General features: G+C 36.2%; 1 protein-coding gene across 1 annotated transcript in view; it reads right to left on the bottom strand.

Moving 5' to 3' along the window:
• The window catches only part of LOC132609242 (guanine nucleotide exchange factor SPIKE 1), a 51,813-nt gene extending 33,001 nt beyond the window's left edge, over positions 1-18,812 (bottom strand). The window contains exons 1-11 of the mRNA XM_060323119.1: positions 18,614-18,812; positions 16,285-16,368; positions 6,420-6,582; positions 5,590-5,717; positions 5,394-5,506; positions 5,260-5,315; positions 4,575-4,672; positions 4,325-4,462; positions 2,951-3,259; positions 651-899; positions 43-210 (exon numbers count right to left, since the gene is read on the bottom strand). Of these exons, the coding sequence (XP_060179102.1) occupies positions 43-210; positions 651-899; positions 2,951-3,259; positions 4,325-4,462; positions 4,575-4,672; positions 5,260-5,315; positions 5,394-5,506; positions 5,590-5,717; positions 6,420-6,582; positions 16,285-16,365 (1,503 nt within the window). The 5' untranslated portion in view covers positions 16,366-16,368; positions 18,614-18,812. The remainder of the gene's footprint in view (positions 1-42; positions 211-650; positions 900-2,950; positions 3,260-4,324; positions 4,463-4,574; positions 4,673-5,259; positions 5,316-5,393; positions 5,507-5,589; positions 5,718-6,419; positions 6,583-16,284; positions 16,369-18,613) is intronic.
• Between the last annotated feature and the right edge of the window lie 2,630 nt (positions 18,813-21,442).

Genomic DNA, 21,442 nt, shown 5'->3' with positions numbered 1-21,442 from the left:
GGAATCTACAAGATAAACTTCTCTGAAAACACAAATACAAACCTCTAGATGTGGTTTTCGAATATCTGTGTCGTCCTTTCTCAGTTCAACACGTATAAACATGTTTCTTTTTCGACTCATACTAACAGTCAAGGGGTAGACATATAAGCAGTGAAAGAGCTGCAAGAACGGTTCATTCCTTGTCGTTGTGCGGAAGTCAAAAGCTTCAAACTGTACACTCGAATATAATAATTCTGAATCAGTCGGTAAATGAATCAAATCTCATTGAACAAGCACACAACACAAGACCAACAGGCCACAGGCCAACTAAACTATGTCGCAAGATTTGGAAAAATCATGATGCTCTGCAATTAAGCCCTTGCAATAAACTGAATGGTGTTTTGGTCAGGTCAACATAATATGAGCACAAGATTTACTAGTATACAATCTTAGATGATCCGAGTATCATCTTTAGATAAAGATGTACCAGATCATCAGGGAGAAGGCTGAGGCTTCCATATAAGAGAGTTTAGACTATAAAGTTGAACAGAAAAAACACATGATCTCAAACAACCTACCACTGAAACATGCCAGCTAAGCACTTAACAATACAAAAGTAAAAACTGTTGAACTAAAAGACAGAGAACATTGATTTGAAGAACGAAACTTACATCAGCAGTATTTTCCACATTTTCATGAGCAACTGAACCATTCCGAACAAGCTCTTTCATCTCAAAGGAACCATTAGTAGGGCATTTCATAGAAGTCGCATCAGTCAAATGATCACCATGATCAAGAGAATCATAGGTCAGACTCCCACTCTCCAAAGCATTTTCAGCTTCAGCAGAGCTAGCTGGCAGCTTTTCGATTTCCAATTTCAAGACACCTTTTACTGGTTTATGAACCTTTCTCTTTGGATCCTGGCATTTTAAGCAAATCAAATATCAACTGACACAAGGGATGCTGAATTGGAATGTGTAAACTAGTTTGTTAAGCAAAAGAAATCAGAAGCAGACTTCAATCGAGTAATGGGAGAACAAACTCATGCGCACGGATAGATGTAAAATTAAATTCCTTTATAGCAATGCTTTGTGGTGGTGGAAGAATAACAATAACAACTATGCCCCAGTCCCAAACAAGTTGTGGTCGGCTATATGAATCTTCACTATTCCATTTAAGCTCAACTCATGTCATCATCACACCGGATAAAAATAACAATAAAAGCGAAAAAAAGTTAAATATATGAAAATAAGTGTAATAATTAATAATAATAATAATAATAATACTAATAATATTAGAAGCCATCTATAAGACTTTGAGCCTATTTGGCCAAGGGCCAAAAACTACCTATTTTAAGAAGCACTTTTACCAAAATAGCTTTTCAGAAAAGTACTTCGGGAGAAAAGTAGCTTGTATTTGGTCAATTCATTTGAGAAACGTCTTTTTCAGTATTTGATAACCAGATTGTGTTTGGTCAATCTTTCCAAAAAGTGCTTTCGAGTATCAAATTTACGAAAAAGGACAAGTATCAAGACATGTTTTACTATTAAGATTATTTAACAAGAGAAATTATTTTAAATACTTATTATAAAAGCCTCCAACGTTATGTGAAAAAAATATTAACTCGTCTCTTTCTAGAGAATTTGTTATTCCAAAGAGGAAAAGGAGAAATAGACAAACGGTAAAAGAAAAAGGGGAGAAGTAGCTCATATTTATAGTTGACAGATCATTCAAAAGAGGAAGAGAAGAAGATATAGGAAAAGAAAAAGACATGGTAGAAACCAAAAAGAAAATTGAGAAAAAAGTTGGTATTTAATTGAAAGATAAATGTGTTAAATTAATGAGGGATAGTTTGGTAACTATAAATTGATGGTAAGGATATTTTTGTCTTGAAAAATTTAATTTTCTGTTTCTGTTCCGCTTCTTGAAAAAAGCATAAATTTATAACTTTTTCCCTACAGCAGAAACAATGTTTCAGTTGCTGCCCACAAAAACATTTTTTGTTGGCAAACACCTTAAATCTAAAAAAAAAAAAAAAGTGCCTCCAAGAAGCTTGGCCAAACAGGTTATTAAACATATTCCCGACTAGTAGATATCACATGGATCTTTTTCCTCCATTGTGCCCTATCTTTAGCCAAGTCTGCTTTGTGATGATGTAACTTTCAAATAGTTTTCCCTCTTTAATAAGGTATAGCATTTTATCAATTACAGCCGAATCATGCACAGCACATAAATACGAAAAGTTGATAACAACCTTCCCCACCCCTTTGCAAGACAGGAATAGAATTTAGGGGCAACTAGTATTCCCCGTATTACCAGAGATTTGGTTGTATAAATATGGAACCAACAAGTTACAATAAAAGACAATCTCATTCAATAGGTAACCTTTCTAAATTACCTCTTTTTAATAAAATACTAATTGTATCAATGTTTTGACAAAGTGAGAGTTTATTGATGTTGTGACTCTCAGGGCTTTAGTCTAATGATAAGAGTGTAGCAAGTGATGTGTTGGTTTAGCATACGTAACGGGTTCGAACCCTTCCGCAAATAAAAGCCCAATATTTGAGTTGAAAAGGGCAGACGGATAGGTCCATTATCTACCAAGTTTCGAACTATGCGTCATTGGCTCTGGAGGATTTCTCGGTTACAAAAAAAAAATATAGTTTATTGATGTAGTTGGGAAAATCCCATATTCAAGAGGTAAATAAAAAAGTAGAGAACCTACGAAAATAGAGGTCAAATTAGTAAATATTATTTAGATGAAATGAAAATATGGTTCAAAATAGTAATTGTATTTACGTCACTACACCTTGTAACTAAAAAGAGAAGGATCAACATACTACACATACTAATGAAAAACAAAATTAATGGTAAATTCTAAGTTAGATTGCATGAAAGGCCACTAAATTATTCTTCAAACCAATAAGTGGATAGGAATAATAAAGATAACAAATGGAGAATGAAATAAAACCTGGAGCGATTCCTCGGTGTATCCTTCTTTGACTTTGTTTAAGTTAGACACTTCAACCACAATGGAGTTTCCATTTGAATAACCAAGCTTTCCATCTGCTGTAATTTTTGAAAGTGGCTCAGTAATACCCTCTTGAGAACTTGAAGCAGAGACGCTTGGAGCAAGAGGACTGCTGGGAGAAGCAGAACCACCCACAGAAGTTATGTTACTATCAAAGAGTGGAATGATGGCCCAGGAAAAGGACTCCCTATAAGGCATGATCCGCGACCATACTTGTAGTTTCTGTTTCTCTCTCTCTGTCAGATGAACCTACTTACAGGTAGCAATATTCAACTACAAGGGAAAAAACATATCCTAATACATGCAAGATGACTGCATAGAAACGAAACTTATCCACGCACAAACAAGCTGGAGTGCATCAGCGTATGCAAAACATTTACAACAATACAGTAAAGGTACACTTCTAGCGGTGGAGAAGAAACTAGCACAGTTAAACCTCAAGAAAAGCACATCTTCAGCGTGTACTTGGTCAAAGGCTAAGTAACAAATTTACAATCACCGCAAACAAATGCAAGAAAGGTGCTAGAGATTTACTTCTCACGGAAACTAAAACGGATGCAGTTCTTTTCTATATTACTCAGATAATCTCAAGAAAGTCCATTCCTCTCCTGGAAGAAAGTACAGACAGACTAAACGTACTATAAAAGCTGCCAGACAGACAATTCAATAATTTTAAAGGTTAAGTCCAGATGCGACAGTAAAATAATGTGGCTCTTACAGGCTAGTTATAGAAAGGATAGAATCAAACTTGAGCCACATTCTATAACTAAACTAAAAACAGAAGAAAGTCCTGTATGATACCACAAAGATGAAAAAGGTGTGAACAGAAATGGTGAGCAAACAATTGCAAGGAGCACTATTAAAAGATAACCTACACAAATTTAGAAACATGTTTATTTCCGGTGCAGCACACCAAAAACAATTCTTCTTAGCGGATTTTTGGCTTAAAAGGTATACAGTTGGCTCCAGTAAGATCATATCCAATACCATATACCTTTAAGTCTAGTACAGTTCTTTTCTTTCAGATTGTAAGAAAAAAAGAAGTGGGCCAAAGTGGCAGGACGTAGAGAGGATAACTCCACTTTTCCCAGTGGAAGCATAATCTTTTCTCCAAGACTCTGCAACTCCTAAATGTTTCATCAACCGTGCATAAAATGCTAAATAAGCATAACCAACAAAAAGATAAAGATAAAGACAAACTCTTAAGATCAAGTTCAAGCTTTTGTGTCTGCATCCCAAATTGTTTAAACTAAATAATGTATTGAAGATGAAGCAATCTTTAGCTTAGATGTTCCAAGAGGAGGTCAAACTTACTGGTTCCTTTCGTGAATAAACAGAGGGAGACACTCCGCCTTCTTCAGTGGCAGGTTTTTCTAGTTGGATTAGCAGACAAATAGATGCTGATGGAGCATCAAGATGAAAAATACAACGCCTTTCATGGGAGCTGCTTGCCTGGAGACGGAATCACAATAAACAGAGATTACAACAAGCTAGCATCAGAAGAAACTAGTTAAAAGTAAAAATGAAAACCAAGAAAAAGAAAAGCAAAACTGGAGCAGCTTACCTCTTGCATTTCGGTAGGCAATACATGGAAAATAAAATCCTCTGAAAGTTTTTCTCTTCGCTCCCTATTATATAAACAAATTGTGCCATAAAACGGCTCTACAAAAAAACTTCTGAAACTCAGATACAGAGTGCTGGCAGCTCAAAGGCTCAAATGAATATATAAAGGGAAAAGGGTCAAAAATGCCCCTCTACTTTGGGAAAAGGGCTAAAAATATCCTCCGTTACAAATTTGGGTCAAAAATACTCCTCCCATTAAAGTTTTCAAATATACCCTATCTTTACGGAAATCCCCAAATCCCCCAAAATAACCCGATTTCATTTTTAAACCCGACCCAACTACATAAAAAACCCATGTGCGACCAACTCGTTCCCGAGTCCTACATTTGGAGCCACTAGGCACAAGAGCGGGTAACCCATATGGATTTTTTATTTAGTTGGGTCCAGTTTAAATGGAGCGCGTTTAAAAAAGAAATCGGATTATTTTGGGGATTTCCGTTAAGACAGGGGTATATTTGAAAACTTTAATGGGCGGAGGGATAATTTTGACCCAAATTTGTATTGGAGGATATTTTTAACCCTTTTACCAAAGTAGAGGGGTATTTTTGACCCTTTTCCCATAAATAAACCTTAAGCAAACACATCTTTTTAACAATTAAGACCAGTATTCAACAATATAAACTCACCAGCTAGTCCAGCTTGAAATGACAATGATAGGACTTTCACGGCAATCTTCAGACCGCTATAACCACAGCCATAAAATTGATAAGAAAGATTTCAGGGAGGGAGAGGACAAAATGAACGTTAAATGAATTAAAACCTCGTATACTGGGACATATGAGCTTCTGGAATCCTTTGCCCAAATATTAATGACCTTTCATTTTCCCAGTCAAAAACTGGTTCATACGTTGGTAGAGGGGATTCGCCAAAATGCTGCAAGTTAATGATTCAAGCCAATTTGTAAGAACAAGCATGAAGCATATCAAAAGGGCTGCATTTGTGCAACAGGAAACAACCTTCGAGACTTTGGCATTTGAGAGGTCAGAGAAATTAGCTTCAGAGTGTTGTGTCCCCGAAGTGCTGGGGATTTCACCATCAATTGAATCCTCAATCTTAGGTCGCCTAGCATTTGCAAGATGCATCTCTGCGGACAATTCAGCATGTAACCATTAGTACCAAGAAAGGTGATCACATTGTAAAGTGCACCATTGAGCTGTAACTATATCTTCAAATGTTTTACTTCCAGCTAATCAAAAGGGTGTAGTTAGCTGAACGAACAACCCAAAAGTAACTATAATCTTTAGTATATCCTACCATGTGAATTTAACGAGAGGAATGTCAACAATTCTCTTAGTAAAAGCAAATATGTGAGAAAGGAACTTTAAATGCCAAACCCACCACGGGAAAGCTGTTTTCCCTGTTAACAAGACCAGCTCTATGAGAAAGCAATGCTCATTAGTTTGCAAGGTGGGAAACAATCAAACTGCTTTCTAAGTGGCCACTTATATTCTGGATATGACAACAAGAGGAATATTAGTTTTAAGATGGTATGCACAAAAGGACTAGCGGACAAATCTACACTAATTGCGCCACTAAGATGTTTAATATGGAAGAGATGAGTAGAGGAGCTTTGGAATGCATGGAATCATCAGGTTCTTTAGGAATGGATGAAGAGAAGCATTTAAGATGTCCTGCTTGAAAAAAGAGTTGCATAGATGCACATGAAATGTGAAGATTCTCCGTTCAAGTCGGTACCCCTTCACAAAATGTATACATTAGAATATCAGTGACCCTTAACCCTTAATCTTCACATACTCAGAAAAGAGTTGTCCCAGTAGAATTTCACCTGTTTCAATATCAGTATCAGGACACTCATATATCTGACTCTGAAATGAAGGGGGGCTGACGCTTTCATAGTGACCATACTTGTTCTCATCTTTTACCCAGTCGGTTCGGTAGCATTGCACAAGTTCATTTAAATGTGGCCACTGCTCCAAATTTTCATCAAGCTGCAATGAAAGGAAAGAATAAGGAGATCATGACAATAGGACAAAGGAATTTATCAAGCGGTGATTAAGAATAAATAAGTTTATTGTACAGATAATTTTGAATAAATTGTCAATATAATATTTAATATCAAAGTGGATACACAGCTACAGACATTATCTGCCACCATATTCCATCAACAATCCAAAAGGACAATACACGAATTACACGACGCAACTATAAAAAAGAGAGAGTACTTGATCAAGTTAGTCGTAAACTGCAGATTGTAAATTCTGCACAGGGTTTATGAAGGATAGCTTTTAAGCACTCAATAAGGAATATGCATATGTGCTATCCAAGTTAAACTGAGATTTGGCACCAAAAACACAGTGAATGTAACTTTGTTTTGTCATTTGGGAGATTGAAAGGAAAAATCCTGCTACAAGATGTATAAAAAACAGTTTGATACAAAACATACTTTCTACAAAGGACACCCAAAACATCTGCTAAAGGTTGTCCAATAAAATGAACTAAAACAAGTTCCCTCTCAAAACCTCAGGTTTTGGCCTTTTCTAATTGGACATACACCCATGAATCCCCACCAAATATATCTCTTCTTCTCGTAAATATTTTAGTCGAGAGTGTGACGTATCGTGGGGGTTTCCCATCTCTTGTTTGCAAACAATACCTTCTTTTTTTTTTTGTGATGAAGTAATTGATCCTATTCAAGGCATCCAGAAGATGCAAAGTAGTTACAAAAGATTGAGCACAAGAATGTCAGCTCTAGTACTGTTGATTTGGTATTAATGACTAAGATTGAGATGTTGATTTGATATTGATGATTAAGATTGATAGCTTAATTTTAGGAATATATTGTATTGATGTGAATGATTAGGAATTGATTGTGTAATATTGTCTTTCCTTATTTAGTCTTAGAACTTATGTATAAGTACCCATTCTTATGGATTGTATATTCATTCAGAAATACAAGAAGCCCTTTCTTCTTGCTAAAAATCTTCATGGTATCAGAGCCATTGCTGCCTTTTTGAGGTGAGTTTTCTCCCTCGCAGCACTAGGGTTCCGTGTTTTATCAAAGAGGTCGAGTTTTTCTCTCTCTTTGTGGCTGTCCGCACAAAAAACTCCTCCCGTTCAGTTCGTTTCTGGATTATTTTTCTCTGTTGGGTCGCTCGCTGGAACATTCTGAGCCTATCCCTATCAGTTTTGATTTTTTTCCGATCACCGGAATTAGGATTCCGGCGTGGCAGCCAACTTTCCGGCGATTTTTTTCTGGAATTTTTTTTTTTTCAGTTCTCGGGTCATAGGCCTATTCTAACCCTTCCCATCCAGATAATATGGGTGACACTATTTCTGGAGAGACTTTGTCTCAAGATGAAGTTCAATATCTTCGCCGTCTTCTGAACAAACTTGGCTCTTCTAATGTTGCTAGCCCCAATTATGTGCAGTCAGGTATTACTTTCAATGCTCAGCTTAATTGTTGGATTATTGATTCTGGTGCGAATAGACACATGACAGGCTCTTCTAAAGGCCTTCAAAATTACTCTCCTAGTCCCAAAGGAGATTATGTCAGAATAGCCAATGGCTCCCTAACCCCTATCTCTGGAACAGGTTCAATCTTTTGTACTTCTGATATTACCTTATCATCCATTCTTCATGTGCCTGATTTTCCTATTAACCTATTATCTGTTAGCGCTATCACCAAAGAACTAAACTGTAGTGTCAGATTCTTTCCTGATTATTGTGTTTTTGAAGACCTTCATACAGGGAAGAAGATTGGCAGTGGTAGATTGCATGATGGCTTATATTTGATCGATGGAACTCAAGACTCTGGTCAGGCCTTTTTTGTAGGAAATAAGGATGTCAACCGAGAAATAATACAGTGGCATAGACGGTTGGGACACCCATCTTTTTTTGCTTTAAAAAAGTTATACCCTGGTTTATTTTCTAGAACTGAGTTTGAATCTTTGTCTTGTGATGCATGTGAATATGCCAAGCACACTAAAAACTCTTATCCTCTGAGTGACAATAAAAGCACAATTCCCTTTTCGACTATTCATTCTGATGTCTGGGGTCCTACTCAAACACTTTCTTTGTCTGGTAGTCGATGGTTTGTTACTTTTATCGATTGTTGCACTAGAATGACATGGGTATATCTGTTAAAAGCCAAAAGTGAAGTTTTCTCCTGTTTTAAGTCATTTCATAAGATGATTTGTACTCGGTTTGAGGCTAAGATAAAGATATTTCGAACTGACAATGGCACAGAATACATGGATAAAACTTTTGGAGCTTACTTGGAGTCTTTTGGGATAATGCATCAAACTAGTTGTCCTTATACTAGTGCACAAAATGGGGTTGCTGAAAGAAAAAATAGGCATTTGTTAGAAGTAGCAAGATCCCTTTTGTTTACTATGAATCTGCCGAAGCCTTACTGGGGGATGCCATTCTAGTAGCTGCCTACCTTATCAATAGAATGCCACTTAAAACTCTTAATTTCCGGAGTCCTTTAGAAGCTTTAAAGGGTAAAAATGACTATACTGTTCCTCCAAAGATATTTGGGTGTGTTTGCTTTGTTCACGCTAGGAACTCTGGGAAACTTGAACCTAGAGCTCTTAAATGTGCTTTTATTGGGTATTCTCCAACACAGAAAGGGTACAAATGTTATCACCCTCCTTCTAGGAGATTCTTTGTCAGTATGGATGTTACCTTTCGGGAATCTGAGCCCTATTTCAGTATTACACCATCACCTCTTCAGGGGGAGAATTATAAAGAAGAAGAGATGGTTTTTCCTAGTTCTATTGTTGAAACTACTGCCACAAGGGAAAGTGAAATTGGAGAAAGAATTCAGGGGGAGACTATTGAAACTACTGCCATAAGAGAAAGTGAAAGAATTCAGGGGGAGACTGTTGGGCGTTTGGATAGGCCTGATTTGATTACTTACTCAAGGAGAAATAGAGCAGAAGAAGCCATCATACAACCTGCCGAAGCCGAACCTTCTTCTTCTGGTGAATTATCTATACTTCCTAATGAGTTAGATTTGCCTATTGCTCACAGGAAAGGAGTCAGATCTTGCACTCAACACCCTTTATCTAACTTTGTTTCCTATAATTCTTTATCGCCCTCCTATAGAGCCTTTTCCTTGTCTATTTCTTCTGTGTCTATTCCCCAGAATTGGAGGGAAGCTTTTGCAGATTCTAAGTGGAAGCAAGCCATGATGGAAGAAATGAAGACCTTATCAAAGAATGAGACTTGGGAACTTGTCGCATCACCACCAGACAAGAAGTTGGTTGGTTGCAAATGGGTCTTCACTGTAAAACATAAAGTTGATGGTTCCATTGAAAGGTTCAAAGCAAGATTGGTGGCTAAAGGATTCACTCAGACTTTTGGAGTGGATTATCAAGAGACATTTGCTCCTGTTGCAAAAATGAATACTATTAGAATTCTTCTATCTTGTGCAGCTAATCTTGACTGGGACTTGCAACAGTTTGATGTGAAGAATGCATTTCTTCATGGAGACTTAGAAGAAGAGGTGTACATGGAGATTCCTCCTGGTTTTGGTACTGAACAAAGTCAAGGAAAGGTATGCAGACTGAAGAAAGCCTTGTACGGATTGAAGCAATCTCCTAGAGCTTGGTTTGACAAATTCTATAAAGCAATGATCTCCTTTGGTTACCAACAAAGCAATGCGGATCACACCCTCTTTATACGACATTTAAAGGGTAAACTCACTCTTCTCATAGTTTATGTTGATGACATAGTAATGACAGGAGATGACCCGATTGAAGAAGTTGTTGGCACGGGAATTTGAGATCAAGGATCTAGGAAAATTGCAGTACTTCTTGGGAATTGAAGTTGCTAGATCAAAAAGAGGAATCTTTATTTCTCAAAGAAAGTATATTCTGGATCTCTTGAAAGAAACAGGTATGACAGGTTGCAAACCAGCAGAATCACCCATTGAAAGCAATCACAAACTACAAAGCGGAGTTGGAAAGTCAGTTGATAAAGAGAGATATCATAGGCTAGTTGGAAGACTCATTTGTCTCTCTCACACTAGACCAGACATAGCCTATTCAGTCAGCCTAGTGAGTCAATTTATGCATGATCCTCGAGATCCTCATATGCAAGCTGTCTTTCACATCTTGCGGTATCTGAAGTCTGCTCCAGGAAAAGGTCTACTTTACTCCAGACATGGTCACCTCCAAATAGAAGCCTTTACCGATGCAGATTGGGCTGGGTCTTTAGATGACAGAAGGTCTACATCCGGTTACTGTACACTCGTAGGAGGAAACTTGGTCACTTGGAGAAGCAAGAAGCAAAGTGTAGTTGCTAGATCAAGTGCGGAGGCAGAATATAGAGCTATGGCCCAGGGTGTTTGCGAACTTTTGTGGTTACAAAAGTTACTAGAAGAATTGAGATTGTCTGAAAAAAGAAAACTTTCCTTGTATTGTGACAACAAGGCTGCAATCAGTATAGCTCGAAATCCAGTCCAGCATGACCGAACAAAGCACGTTGAAATTGATCGACACTTCATCAAAGAAAAAGTCACATGTGGTGTCTTGAGTTTATTCCACGTGTCATCAGAAAAACAACTAGCTGATGTGTTTACTAAAGGCCTCAACAAACGGACTTTTAATACACTGGTTTGCAAGTTGGGCATGTGCGACATCTTTGCACCAACTTGAGGGGGAGTGTTGATTTGGTATTAATGACTAAGATTGAGATGTTGATTTGATATTGATGATTAAGATTGATAGCTTAATTTTAGGAATATATTGTATTGATGTGAATGATTAGGAATTGATTGTGTAATATTGTCTTTCCTTATTTAGTCTTAGAACTCATGTATACTTACCTATTCTTATGGATTGTATATTCATTCAGAAATACAAGAAGCCCTTTCTTCTTGCTAAAAATCTTCAAGTACATAACTAAAGAGCAAACAAAATCTAAAAGGCTATCAGGGGAATCTATTGGGGATAAAAAGGCCCAACTATGTAAATAAAAAAGACATTTAGCTTTGGGCATAGTTTGACTAGTTGAAAGACCATTAAAACATCCACTATTCCTTTCATTCCATATAGTCGAAATGATGGCAGCTGGTATCATCTTCCAAACTTTCTTGATGGTGCTGTCAACTTTCCATTGGCTCCAGCTTTCAAAAACTTCCCTGATAGCGTTTGGCATTACCCATTTGAGTCCAAAAAAGGTGAGGAAAATATGCCATAGATCTGCTGCGGCTAAGCACTGCAGGAAAATATGGTTGTGGGTTTCTGATTCTCTATTACACATGTAGCACCTATTCACCATCTGAAATGTCCTCCTTGCCAGATTGTCCTGTGTTAGGCAGGCTTCATATACTGCTGTCCAACTGAAGCAAACAACTTTGAGTGGGAGTTTGACCTTCCAGATCAGCTTCCAAGGCCAGTTGTCAGTGATGGCATTCTGCACCATTCCAACTTGTAAGTTGCCTTCACTGTGAACTTGCCCCCATCTGAGTGACCCCACCAAAATTGATCTGTCGCATTGTCATTGCTTGTGAATCCATTGAAAGTTTGTAAGAGTGTGAACAAATCCTCCAATTCCCAGTCTTGCAAGTTTCTTCTGAAGGTTAGATTCCAGAAATTCCCATCTCTATATTGCTGTACTATTGCATCTGGCTCCCTAGCTATTTGGAACAAGGCAGGGAAATCACTCTTTAGAGGGGTGTTTCCCAGCCACCTGTCCTTCCAAAACTTGACATGTTGGCCATTCCTTACAACCAGATGATGATTCTGTGAGAATTCACCCCAAAGTCTGCTTATGCTCTTCCACACTCCTACTCCATGTGTGCCAGTTACCTGTTTAGTACACCAATGATTTTGGAATCCATGTTTAGCCCTGACCACTTCTTTCAATAGACTCTGGTCCTCTTGTGTGTATCTCCACAACCACTTCATTAGTAGGCATTTATTGTGCTTTGCCAGCTCCCTGATGCCTAATCCTCCTTGGTGTTTTGGCAGCATCACAGTATCCCAATTGACTAGATGAAATTTGTGCTCAGTGCTGTTTCCCTCCCAAAGAAAGATTTGATCTAGTTGCTCCAGAACTTTACTTGGTATAGAAAAAAGTGACATGGAATAGGTTGGAATGCTGCTGAGCACACTGTTGATTAGGGTCAGCTTACCACCCATTGAAAGGTAATTCATTTGCCAGGATGCAAGCTTCTTCTCAAACTTTTCTATAATTCCACTCCAAATGTTAGAGGATTTGAATTTAGCCCCAAGAGGAAGACCTAGGTAGGAAGTTGTGACGCATAACATTAATAAATTGAATTATTTGACACATGTCTTATAAGGTTTCAGGAAGTGTCAGGATCAACCACAAGAAGGATGAGATTATCTGAATTAATTAAGTAAACTATTGAGAATTTAGCACTGATGCTCAATAGCAGGGTTGGAGCTTCCACAACTACTTATCTAGATTTACCACTCGACGCTTCCAATAGCGATCACACAGAATGTGGCCAGTGGGAAAAAATAGAAGTCGGTGAAAAATAAATTAAATAATTTAAAGTTAAGTTGCTCGGACTCTTCACTTTCGGTGCCGCACTCGTGCCGACACGACGTGAGTGTGCGTGTGGGTGTGGGTGTGGGTGTGGGATCCCTACCGGATTTGGTCAACCGATTTTGGGTACTTTGACCAAAATCAACAGAGAAGTTAGGGACAGATACAATAATTTTTGTAATCAAACAAAAGCTAAGGTGAAATTGAAGAAAATGGAATACTTTGTATATAGAAATTTCTATGTCAGTCATGTTCCTTTTATCTCCTTCTGGGATTCTCCTTTTGATCAATACTTTCTCCTCAGAATACCTCGTAAGTTTTTCACATAATTTAGACATATAACTCTATTTTTAGATATTTGAATTATTTATGGCTGAATCGCCACACCCGTATACATACATGGATTGGTACCCCGAATCTTAAAATTTAGACCACAAAGGATCCAACCTCTAGATCTGCACCGGTATCAGCACCCGTACCCGAGTCTAAGCAACTTAGCAAATAGGAATTTTGTAGGTGCAGCAAAAGCTAAGAATAAGAGGCTATTCCTCAAATATACAAAATTATTTTCTAACACCTCAAAAGCAAATTTCTATTTTTCTCTTTCCACAAGACCCATGTAATGGATAGTAAGGAAATGTCTCATTCCTTGAGTCTCTCTTTCTTCTTCTAGTGACCCAACTATGTGTGCATCCTTCACTTAGCTAGGCATTACCCACTATCATTGAAACAGTTCAGCCACCACGTGTGAAGCCACTTGGCAATGTACCAAGAGGTGATACCACATCTTCTCCTAAACATCTATACACTAAGCATGTACTACTCTTTTTCATGATCTTCGTTGTTAGAATCGCCCCCTTTGCTACCCACCAAGTGAATCTCTGGGAATCAAAAAGACACATAGGGGAAACTTGACAATGTGGCATTCAATTAGTAGAGTAGCTACATCAACATTAAGAATTCATCCGCCTCCCTCTCTAATGTATTCCTTTTGAACCTTAAGTCCTCATAAACTCCCCTTCTTGCACCAATCTGTTGCACCATCATCTTTTTCTAGCCTGAAACTCTAAACAAATTAGGGAAGAACATCCTCAACACACTCTCTCACACCATCTTTGATCCATACAAGAAAATTAAAGCTACTTCCATCCCTTAATCTATAAGTAACTAAATCATTGAATCTTCTCCATCTTTCATGATATTCCTCAAAAAAATCACATCCATAAGGTAATTCCGTTTTCCATACCCTTTCTAGGACTCCATATTATTCTACTATCACCTCCGTCCATAATGCCGGCTCCTCAATCTTAAATCTCCATAGCCACTTCCCATAGCCACTTCCCATGTAGTACCTTGTTGAAAACTCTAAGGTCTTCCACCTTAAACCTCCTTATATTTTTGGAGAAGTAACTATCCACCCACTAACTAGGTGAAATTTTTGTGTTCCATCAACTAACTTCCACAAGAAGTTCCTTTGGAGCCTTTCCAACTTTTCTACCACACTAATTTGGAGCCTAGAAGATAGACACGTAATATACGGGGGCATGCGAGACAGTCTGCTTCTAACTAGTAGTTTTGTCCCTCTTTTTGACAAGTACATCTTTTTCCACCGTGTTAACCTCTTCTCAACTCTTTGAGCAACAAGGTTCCACTCGACTTAGTCTTTGTTCGAAAAACCCAAAGTTGGTCCAAGTACATGGAAGGGAGAGTTCTAATCTACAATTAAGCATTGGTGTAACATGCTCAATGTATCCACTTCACCCACTGAAATGATCTCGCACTTTGTGAAGTTGCTTGGTTCGTAGCACTAGCTGAAACTACATGAGAATTTGTCTAAATAATGCCAACTGGGAGATTTTTTCATCACACTACAAGTAAATTGTCCGCAAACAATAAATATGTGACTAACACGTAGTTTTGCATCATGATGGAAGCCTTGATGCCCTTTAAGAACCTACTGCCACAGCTTAATCCATCATCTTAGTCAAAGCTTCCATCACTAAGATAAATAGCATGGGAGATAGTTATCCACCTGTCCCCAAATCCCAGTTTCTTCTTTTGCTTTTTTTAAAAGGTAACAGTGTCCCCAAATCCCATCTTCATCGTAACAAAGTCCAAAAACTTTCAATTCTCTTGGCAATGGCCTTCACAAGATCCAACTTATATAGACGCATATTATCATGATTGACATCTTACATAGAAACAGCAAAAATGGACGTTGCTATTTCTTGACATGGATTGCCAGCGCAAAAGACTATTTAGGTTATGTTTTCAGTGGACACAAATCGAATTGAGAAGCAAAGAAACCTCCTGAACACATATCGTGTGGGGAGATTTGACCACTAGGTGGATCCTGAAAGAGACTATAGTGATGATGGTCTCAAAACTGAGAACCTGCTTCTATTTTTCTTTCCAATTTCCATAAGAATCGAGGTCGAACAAATCCTAAAAACAAGCGGTCAATAAACGGATAAGGCATTTCTTTTTTCCAGGTTTGATCTTCTTTTTTATCTTCTCCGTCGGGGCCCACTAGATCTAGAAATATTATTCCTCTCCCCATTCATCTATAGTGCATGGCTCTATTCTAGCAAGTTGACAATCTATATAATCACTAAACCTGAGGACAATCCAGATGTAAAGCCAGTTGTAGAGGATCATGGAAAGGTATCGTAAACAATTTTTAAGTTGTAGATGATGCACATTTGAGCAAACACAATTGCTACAGCAGGTGTTAGAGAGGCAAATGATACGAACGGAAAGAATGGTAGGTGCAAAGGTTTTGAATGTCAAAGATACCAGATGGCTGAGATGGGCAAAAGAAGCAGGCGTAATGTGAAACTAGCCTGAAAGCAATGTAAGGACTACGAAGATCAGTAAAGCAAGCAGTGGTCCTCTTAGCATCTTTGTGGACCAAACAAAGTGGCTTCCTTAGTAATTTGGCTATCACCGACTTGCAGCACAAACTGGAGCCGTGCTGGCTTAGTTCTTAAGAATATAGAGCTTAAATATCTCATCCTTGTAGTTCCTTATTGACAATGAAAAAAGACTAGAGATAAAAGAAACATAACAGATGGGACTAATAAAGGATCATTTCCTCCCTATTTCTATCAGTCTCTGTCTAAACAAAGAAGCATTAGTAAGTCCAAATGCTTGAATACCAAACTCACCAGCGGATCTAAATTCAAAGAACCAGCGAAGGAGTGGTGTGGTATTCTCCGAAATCGATATCCACTAGATGAAGTTTCCATTAACTGCAAAAGAAAAGACAGAGAGGCAAATATCATACAGAATACTGTTTTCTCAAGAAATATACTAATCTTACATTTCATACAATGTAGAGTAATGCCACGTCAAAAACATGTTATAAAAACAAAGAATTTAAACACATTAACAAACAAAAGAAAGCTCATTCCTTAACTTCAACCATTAAAAATGACAAGAGCCTAATTTATTTTCTTCCCTTTTTGAGAGAAATGTTACAGAAAAGTTTGTTAGTCATGATCAGAGTCGCATTAGTATACCACCACAACTTTGGAAGCAACATCCGGTGAAAGCAAATAAGCTAGCGTTTGGCCATAGATTTTGAAATTTAATTTTCAAATATCTGTTTCGCCGTGAAATTTGGTCAGATTTTCAAAATTTATCTTCAAAATATTTCAAGTTCCAAAAACGGGTTTTGGGGAGAAAATTCACTTCCACTCACAAAACTTCAAATTATTTTCCAAGTCAAATTCATGTCCAAACACAACTTCAAGTTCCAAAAAGCACAACCTCAAAAACTCAAACATTCAAGTTTCAACTTCAAAATCTATGGCCAAACGAGAGCTTAATTAACAATGCAGATCAGTTTGGGAAAATCACCAAAGGATATTTACAAATCGGAACTGTAGCTTTCACTAAGCATTCGGAAAAAGGAAAATAAAAGACAATCTGACATGCAATTTGCAATATACTAATCTTACATTTCATAAAATGTAGAGTAATGAGAAATGACACGTCAAAAACATGTCATAAGAACAAAAAAATTTAAACACAATAACAACAAAACAAAGCTCATTTGTTAACTTCAACGATTAAAACTGAAAAAAACTTTAATAATTCAATTTCTTCTCTTTTTTTAGAGAAAAGTTGGTTAGTCATGCTCAGAGACATAGCAGATCAGTTTGGAAAAATCACGAAACTGTAGCTTTCAATTTGACTTGCAATTTGCATTGCATACTTAACAATCATTAGGCAAACTAGTTAGGGTTTTTTATTAACGTAAGAAACACAAAGTAGCAAATCTAGAGAGAGAGAGATATGTCAGCTGTTATTTTGGAATTTGATTAGATTTTGAAAATTTATCTTCAAAATACTTTGAGCCAGTTTTGCGGGAGAAATTTCACTTCCGCTGACAAAATTTAAGTGAAATGCATGCCCAAACACAACTTCTAAGTTCCAAAAACACAACCTCAAAAAACTCAAATATTCAAGTTGAATTCGACTTCAAAATCTATGGCCAACGGAAGCTAGTAATAAAAATGCTGATCAGTTTGGAAAAAGCACGAAATGACATTTAAAAATCACGAAACAGTAGCTTTCAATATGACTTGCAATTTGCATTGTACATTTAAGAAACAACAGGCAAATTAGTTAGGCTTTTTTTGGTTCCGTTAGAGAGAGAAAGATATGAAAAGGTACAATGCAAATTGCACCTTGCATTTCATACAATGTAGAGCAATGTCACGTCAAAAACATGTCATAAAAACAAACAATTTAAACACATTAACAACAAAACAAAGCTCATTCATTAACTTCAACGATTGAAACTGAAAAAAGCCTTTAATAAATCATTTTCTTCCCTTTTATAGTGATTATTACAGAAAGCAAATAAAAATGCAGATCAGTTTGGAAAAACCACGAACAGATATTAAAAAATCGTGAAACTGTAGCTTTCAACTTGACTTACAATTTGCATTGTACCTTTAACATTCATTAGGCAAATGAGTTAGGGTTTTTTTTTTTTTGTGAGAAACACAAAGTAGCAAAACTAGAGTGAGAAAGCTATGAATTAAGCTAGCGTTTGGCCATAGATTTTGAAAATTTATCTTCAAATATCTGTTTGGCCATGAAATTTAACCAGATTTTGAAAATTTATCTTCAAAATAATCTCAAGTTCCAAATGAGCCAGTTTTTAGGAGAAACTTCAGTTCCACTCACAAAACATTCAAATTATTTTCCAAGTAAAATGCATGTCCAACACAACTTCAAGTTCCAAAAATCACAACTTGGAAAACTCAAATTCTCAAGTCTCAACTACAAAATCTATGGCCAAACGGAAGCTTAACAATGCAGATCAACGAAAGGATAGTTAAAAATCACGAAACAGTAGCTGTCAATTTGACTTGCAATTTGCATTGTAGGTTTAACAATCATTGGACAAAGTAGTTAGGGTTTTTTGTTGCGTTAAGAGAGAGAAAGCAGGAAATCTAGAGAGAGAAAGATGTGTAAACTTACAGATCGATTTCGCCGGAAAAAAAGAGACCGGCGAAGCTCACAGGCAGCAGAGAGAAGGTGGAGAGCTTTTTTCAGGCGACTGTTGTGTGTGTGTGTGTGTTTAGTCAAAATACGGTCAAATTAAAATGGACACACACTGGTCTAAATCAACTATGAAGGAAAATCCTCGGTTTTGACAAGTACACCCACCTTCTTCTTCTTCTTTTTTTTTTTTTTTTGGGGGGGGGGTTTTTTGGGATATTTCTTTTAGATCCTGTTTGGCTATAGATTTTGAAAGTTTTTTTTCTCAAAAGAAATTAAAAACATTGTTTATCTATGGAATTTGATGAATTTTTTATAAAAATTTCAAGTTCCAAAAATACTGATCAATTTTTGGGTGAGTTTTTCTTTCACTCACAAAATTTTTATTTTTTTCTCAAGTAAAATGCATGTCCAACACAATTTCAAATTTCCAAAAAAAAAAAATCGACACAACTTAAAAACTCCTTTCTTAAAGTTTCACCAAATCTATGACAAAACGCTAGCTTATTCTTTCTTTTTTTCTTCCTTTCGTTTGGGCTCAAATAGAGATGTTATTTGAAAGTTGAGTGCAACGTTGCTAATCTTTCTATGTGACTCTGTAGCCTATTTGGCCAGTCTTTTAGAATTTGTTAATTTTTAGAAATGATTTCTATTCTTAGTGATTCTCAAAAAATACTTTTGGGAGTAGCAGTTTATGTTTGGCTAATCAATTTGAGAATATCAATTTTTGTCAATATGAGGGTAGTAATTTGTGCTTGGCTAAGGTTCCAAAAGTACTTATGCAAAAAACTATTTTTTTAGCTTCTGAAAAACATCTGTCACTGCTCAAATGTACTTATTTTTTCTAAAAGTTATGCCAAACACATCAACGTTATAAGATAAGCATTTAAAAAATTAATTTGACTTCACAAAAACTTGGCAAAACAAGATATTAGTCACGAAAAGCATCAATCACAAGGAGGGAATTGATAGATGACTAAATTTATTGAGAATAAATTTGAAACTTTCTGCAAGTTAAGAAAAAAAAAAATCAAGGAGGTTTTCCTTTACATTAATTCGACAATTAAGATACTTTTATATAGTACATATCCCCACAAAAATAATAACTTGTCAAGATTTAAATTTTATGTTGATTATTGTAACAATGACTAGAGGCATACATACATTATTACAAGCACATCTATTGTGCAAACTAGGGGTGTACATGGACCGGGTTGGTTCGGATTTTTTAAACATCAAACCAAACCAATTGCGTCGGGTTTTAAAATTTATACACCAAACCAAACCAATAAAATTCGGGTTTTTCAACCTCGGGTTGTTCGGTTTTCTCGGATTTTTCGGGGTTTTTTTCGGAATAGTCTTGATACAAAACATATAACTTTTACTTTAAATATTTCTTTAGTCCTAGTAAGATACAATTATGTAATTAAAGTGTTTCTTAAGAAAATAACACAAAATGTGAGAAGAGTGATGACATTGTATTAAAATATTCAACAAAAGCTAATATAATCGGTTAAAATAAATATTGCTAATTAACAAGCCATAAAAGAAAATGACCATAATCTAAAAATACTAAGTCATGCTAAAATAAGTATTAATTATATGACAAAGAAAAAAAACTTAAGTTATGTATTTTTACTCTCTAAATCAATTATGCAAAACTAAAGGATAGATATCCAACATTATTGTAATTTCTAGTGGTAAATTGAATTTCTTTTGTTAGGATTAGTGTTGAGTTGGTTTTGGTTTGGACTTTATTTGAGTTACTAACATCCATAGGATATAAAACTTATTGACATTCAAAATTCTAAGTTCAAGCTTGAATAATATGATAATAGATAAAAAATTACGAAAAAATTTAAGAAATATTTATAAATTACTTTACAAATAAATATTTTTATGTATAAAATATTTTCAAAATTGAATACATGTAATGTCGGGTTGGTTTGGTTCGGTTTGACTTTTTTTAGTTAAAACCAAACCAAACCAATTATGGTCGAGTTTTTTTTTTCAACACCAAACCAAGTCAAACCAAACCACTAGTCGGATATTTTTCTCGGTTTGACTTGGTTTATCGGTTTGATGCGGTTTGTCGATTTACTTTGTACACCCCTAGTGCAAACAAGTCATATAAAGCATTTATAACATAACTATGGACTTCATAGTAAATGAGTTTTGATTTGGAAAGAAGTCGGACTTTCAAATTGAAAATCGTAATGGAATAGTAAGCTTAAAATATGACATCGGTCCTTTGTATAAAGGATTTATATCAAGATTTCACAACTCACAACTACTGTGACTCAACATGTCATCATATTTACGATTTTTTTTGTTTTGCTAAATTGTGCTGTGGCTTAATTCACACACTTTATTTTAGTTTGCAGGGTCGTTTGGTCAGTGGAATGGGATAGACAAGGATATTTCATGAGTTGAGATATTTTATGGGATTATTTTATCCTGTCTTCTATATGGGATGACTTGTCCCACCATTTATACTAATATGGTGGGACAAAATAATCATGGGCTAAATAATACACATTACCAAACGCATAATAAAATAATCTTATGAAATATCCCGGAATTATTATCCTTATCTCATTAACCAAATGACTCATCAATGTATTGACTTCTCTTGTGAAGGTGTTTCACTATGTGCCCCGACCTTATCGAAGACATGTTATTTTTCAACAGAAAAAAATTATCTATGCAGCTTTATCTTATTCCCAACTTTTTATGATTGATTTTTCAAAGTTGGTAGCATAAAAGTAGGTGTGAATTCCTAATGCAATTTTGAGTAGACAAACTGAT

The sequence above is a fragment of the Lycium barbarum genome, chromosome 9, assembly GCF_019175385.1.
Source record: "Lycium barbarum isolate Lr01 chromosome 9, ASM1917538v2, whole genome shotgun sequence".
NCBI lineage: Eukaryota > Viridiplantae > Streptophyta > Magnoliopsida > Solanales > Solanaceae > Lycium > Lycium barbarum.
Note: the sequence above shows the minus strand (reverse complement) of the source record. Positions and strands in the feature narration are given on the sequence as shown.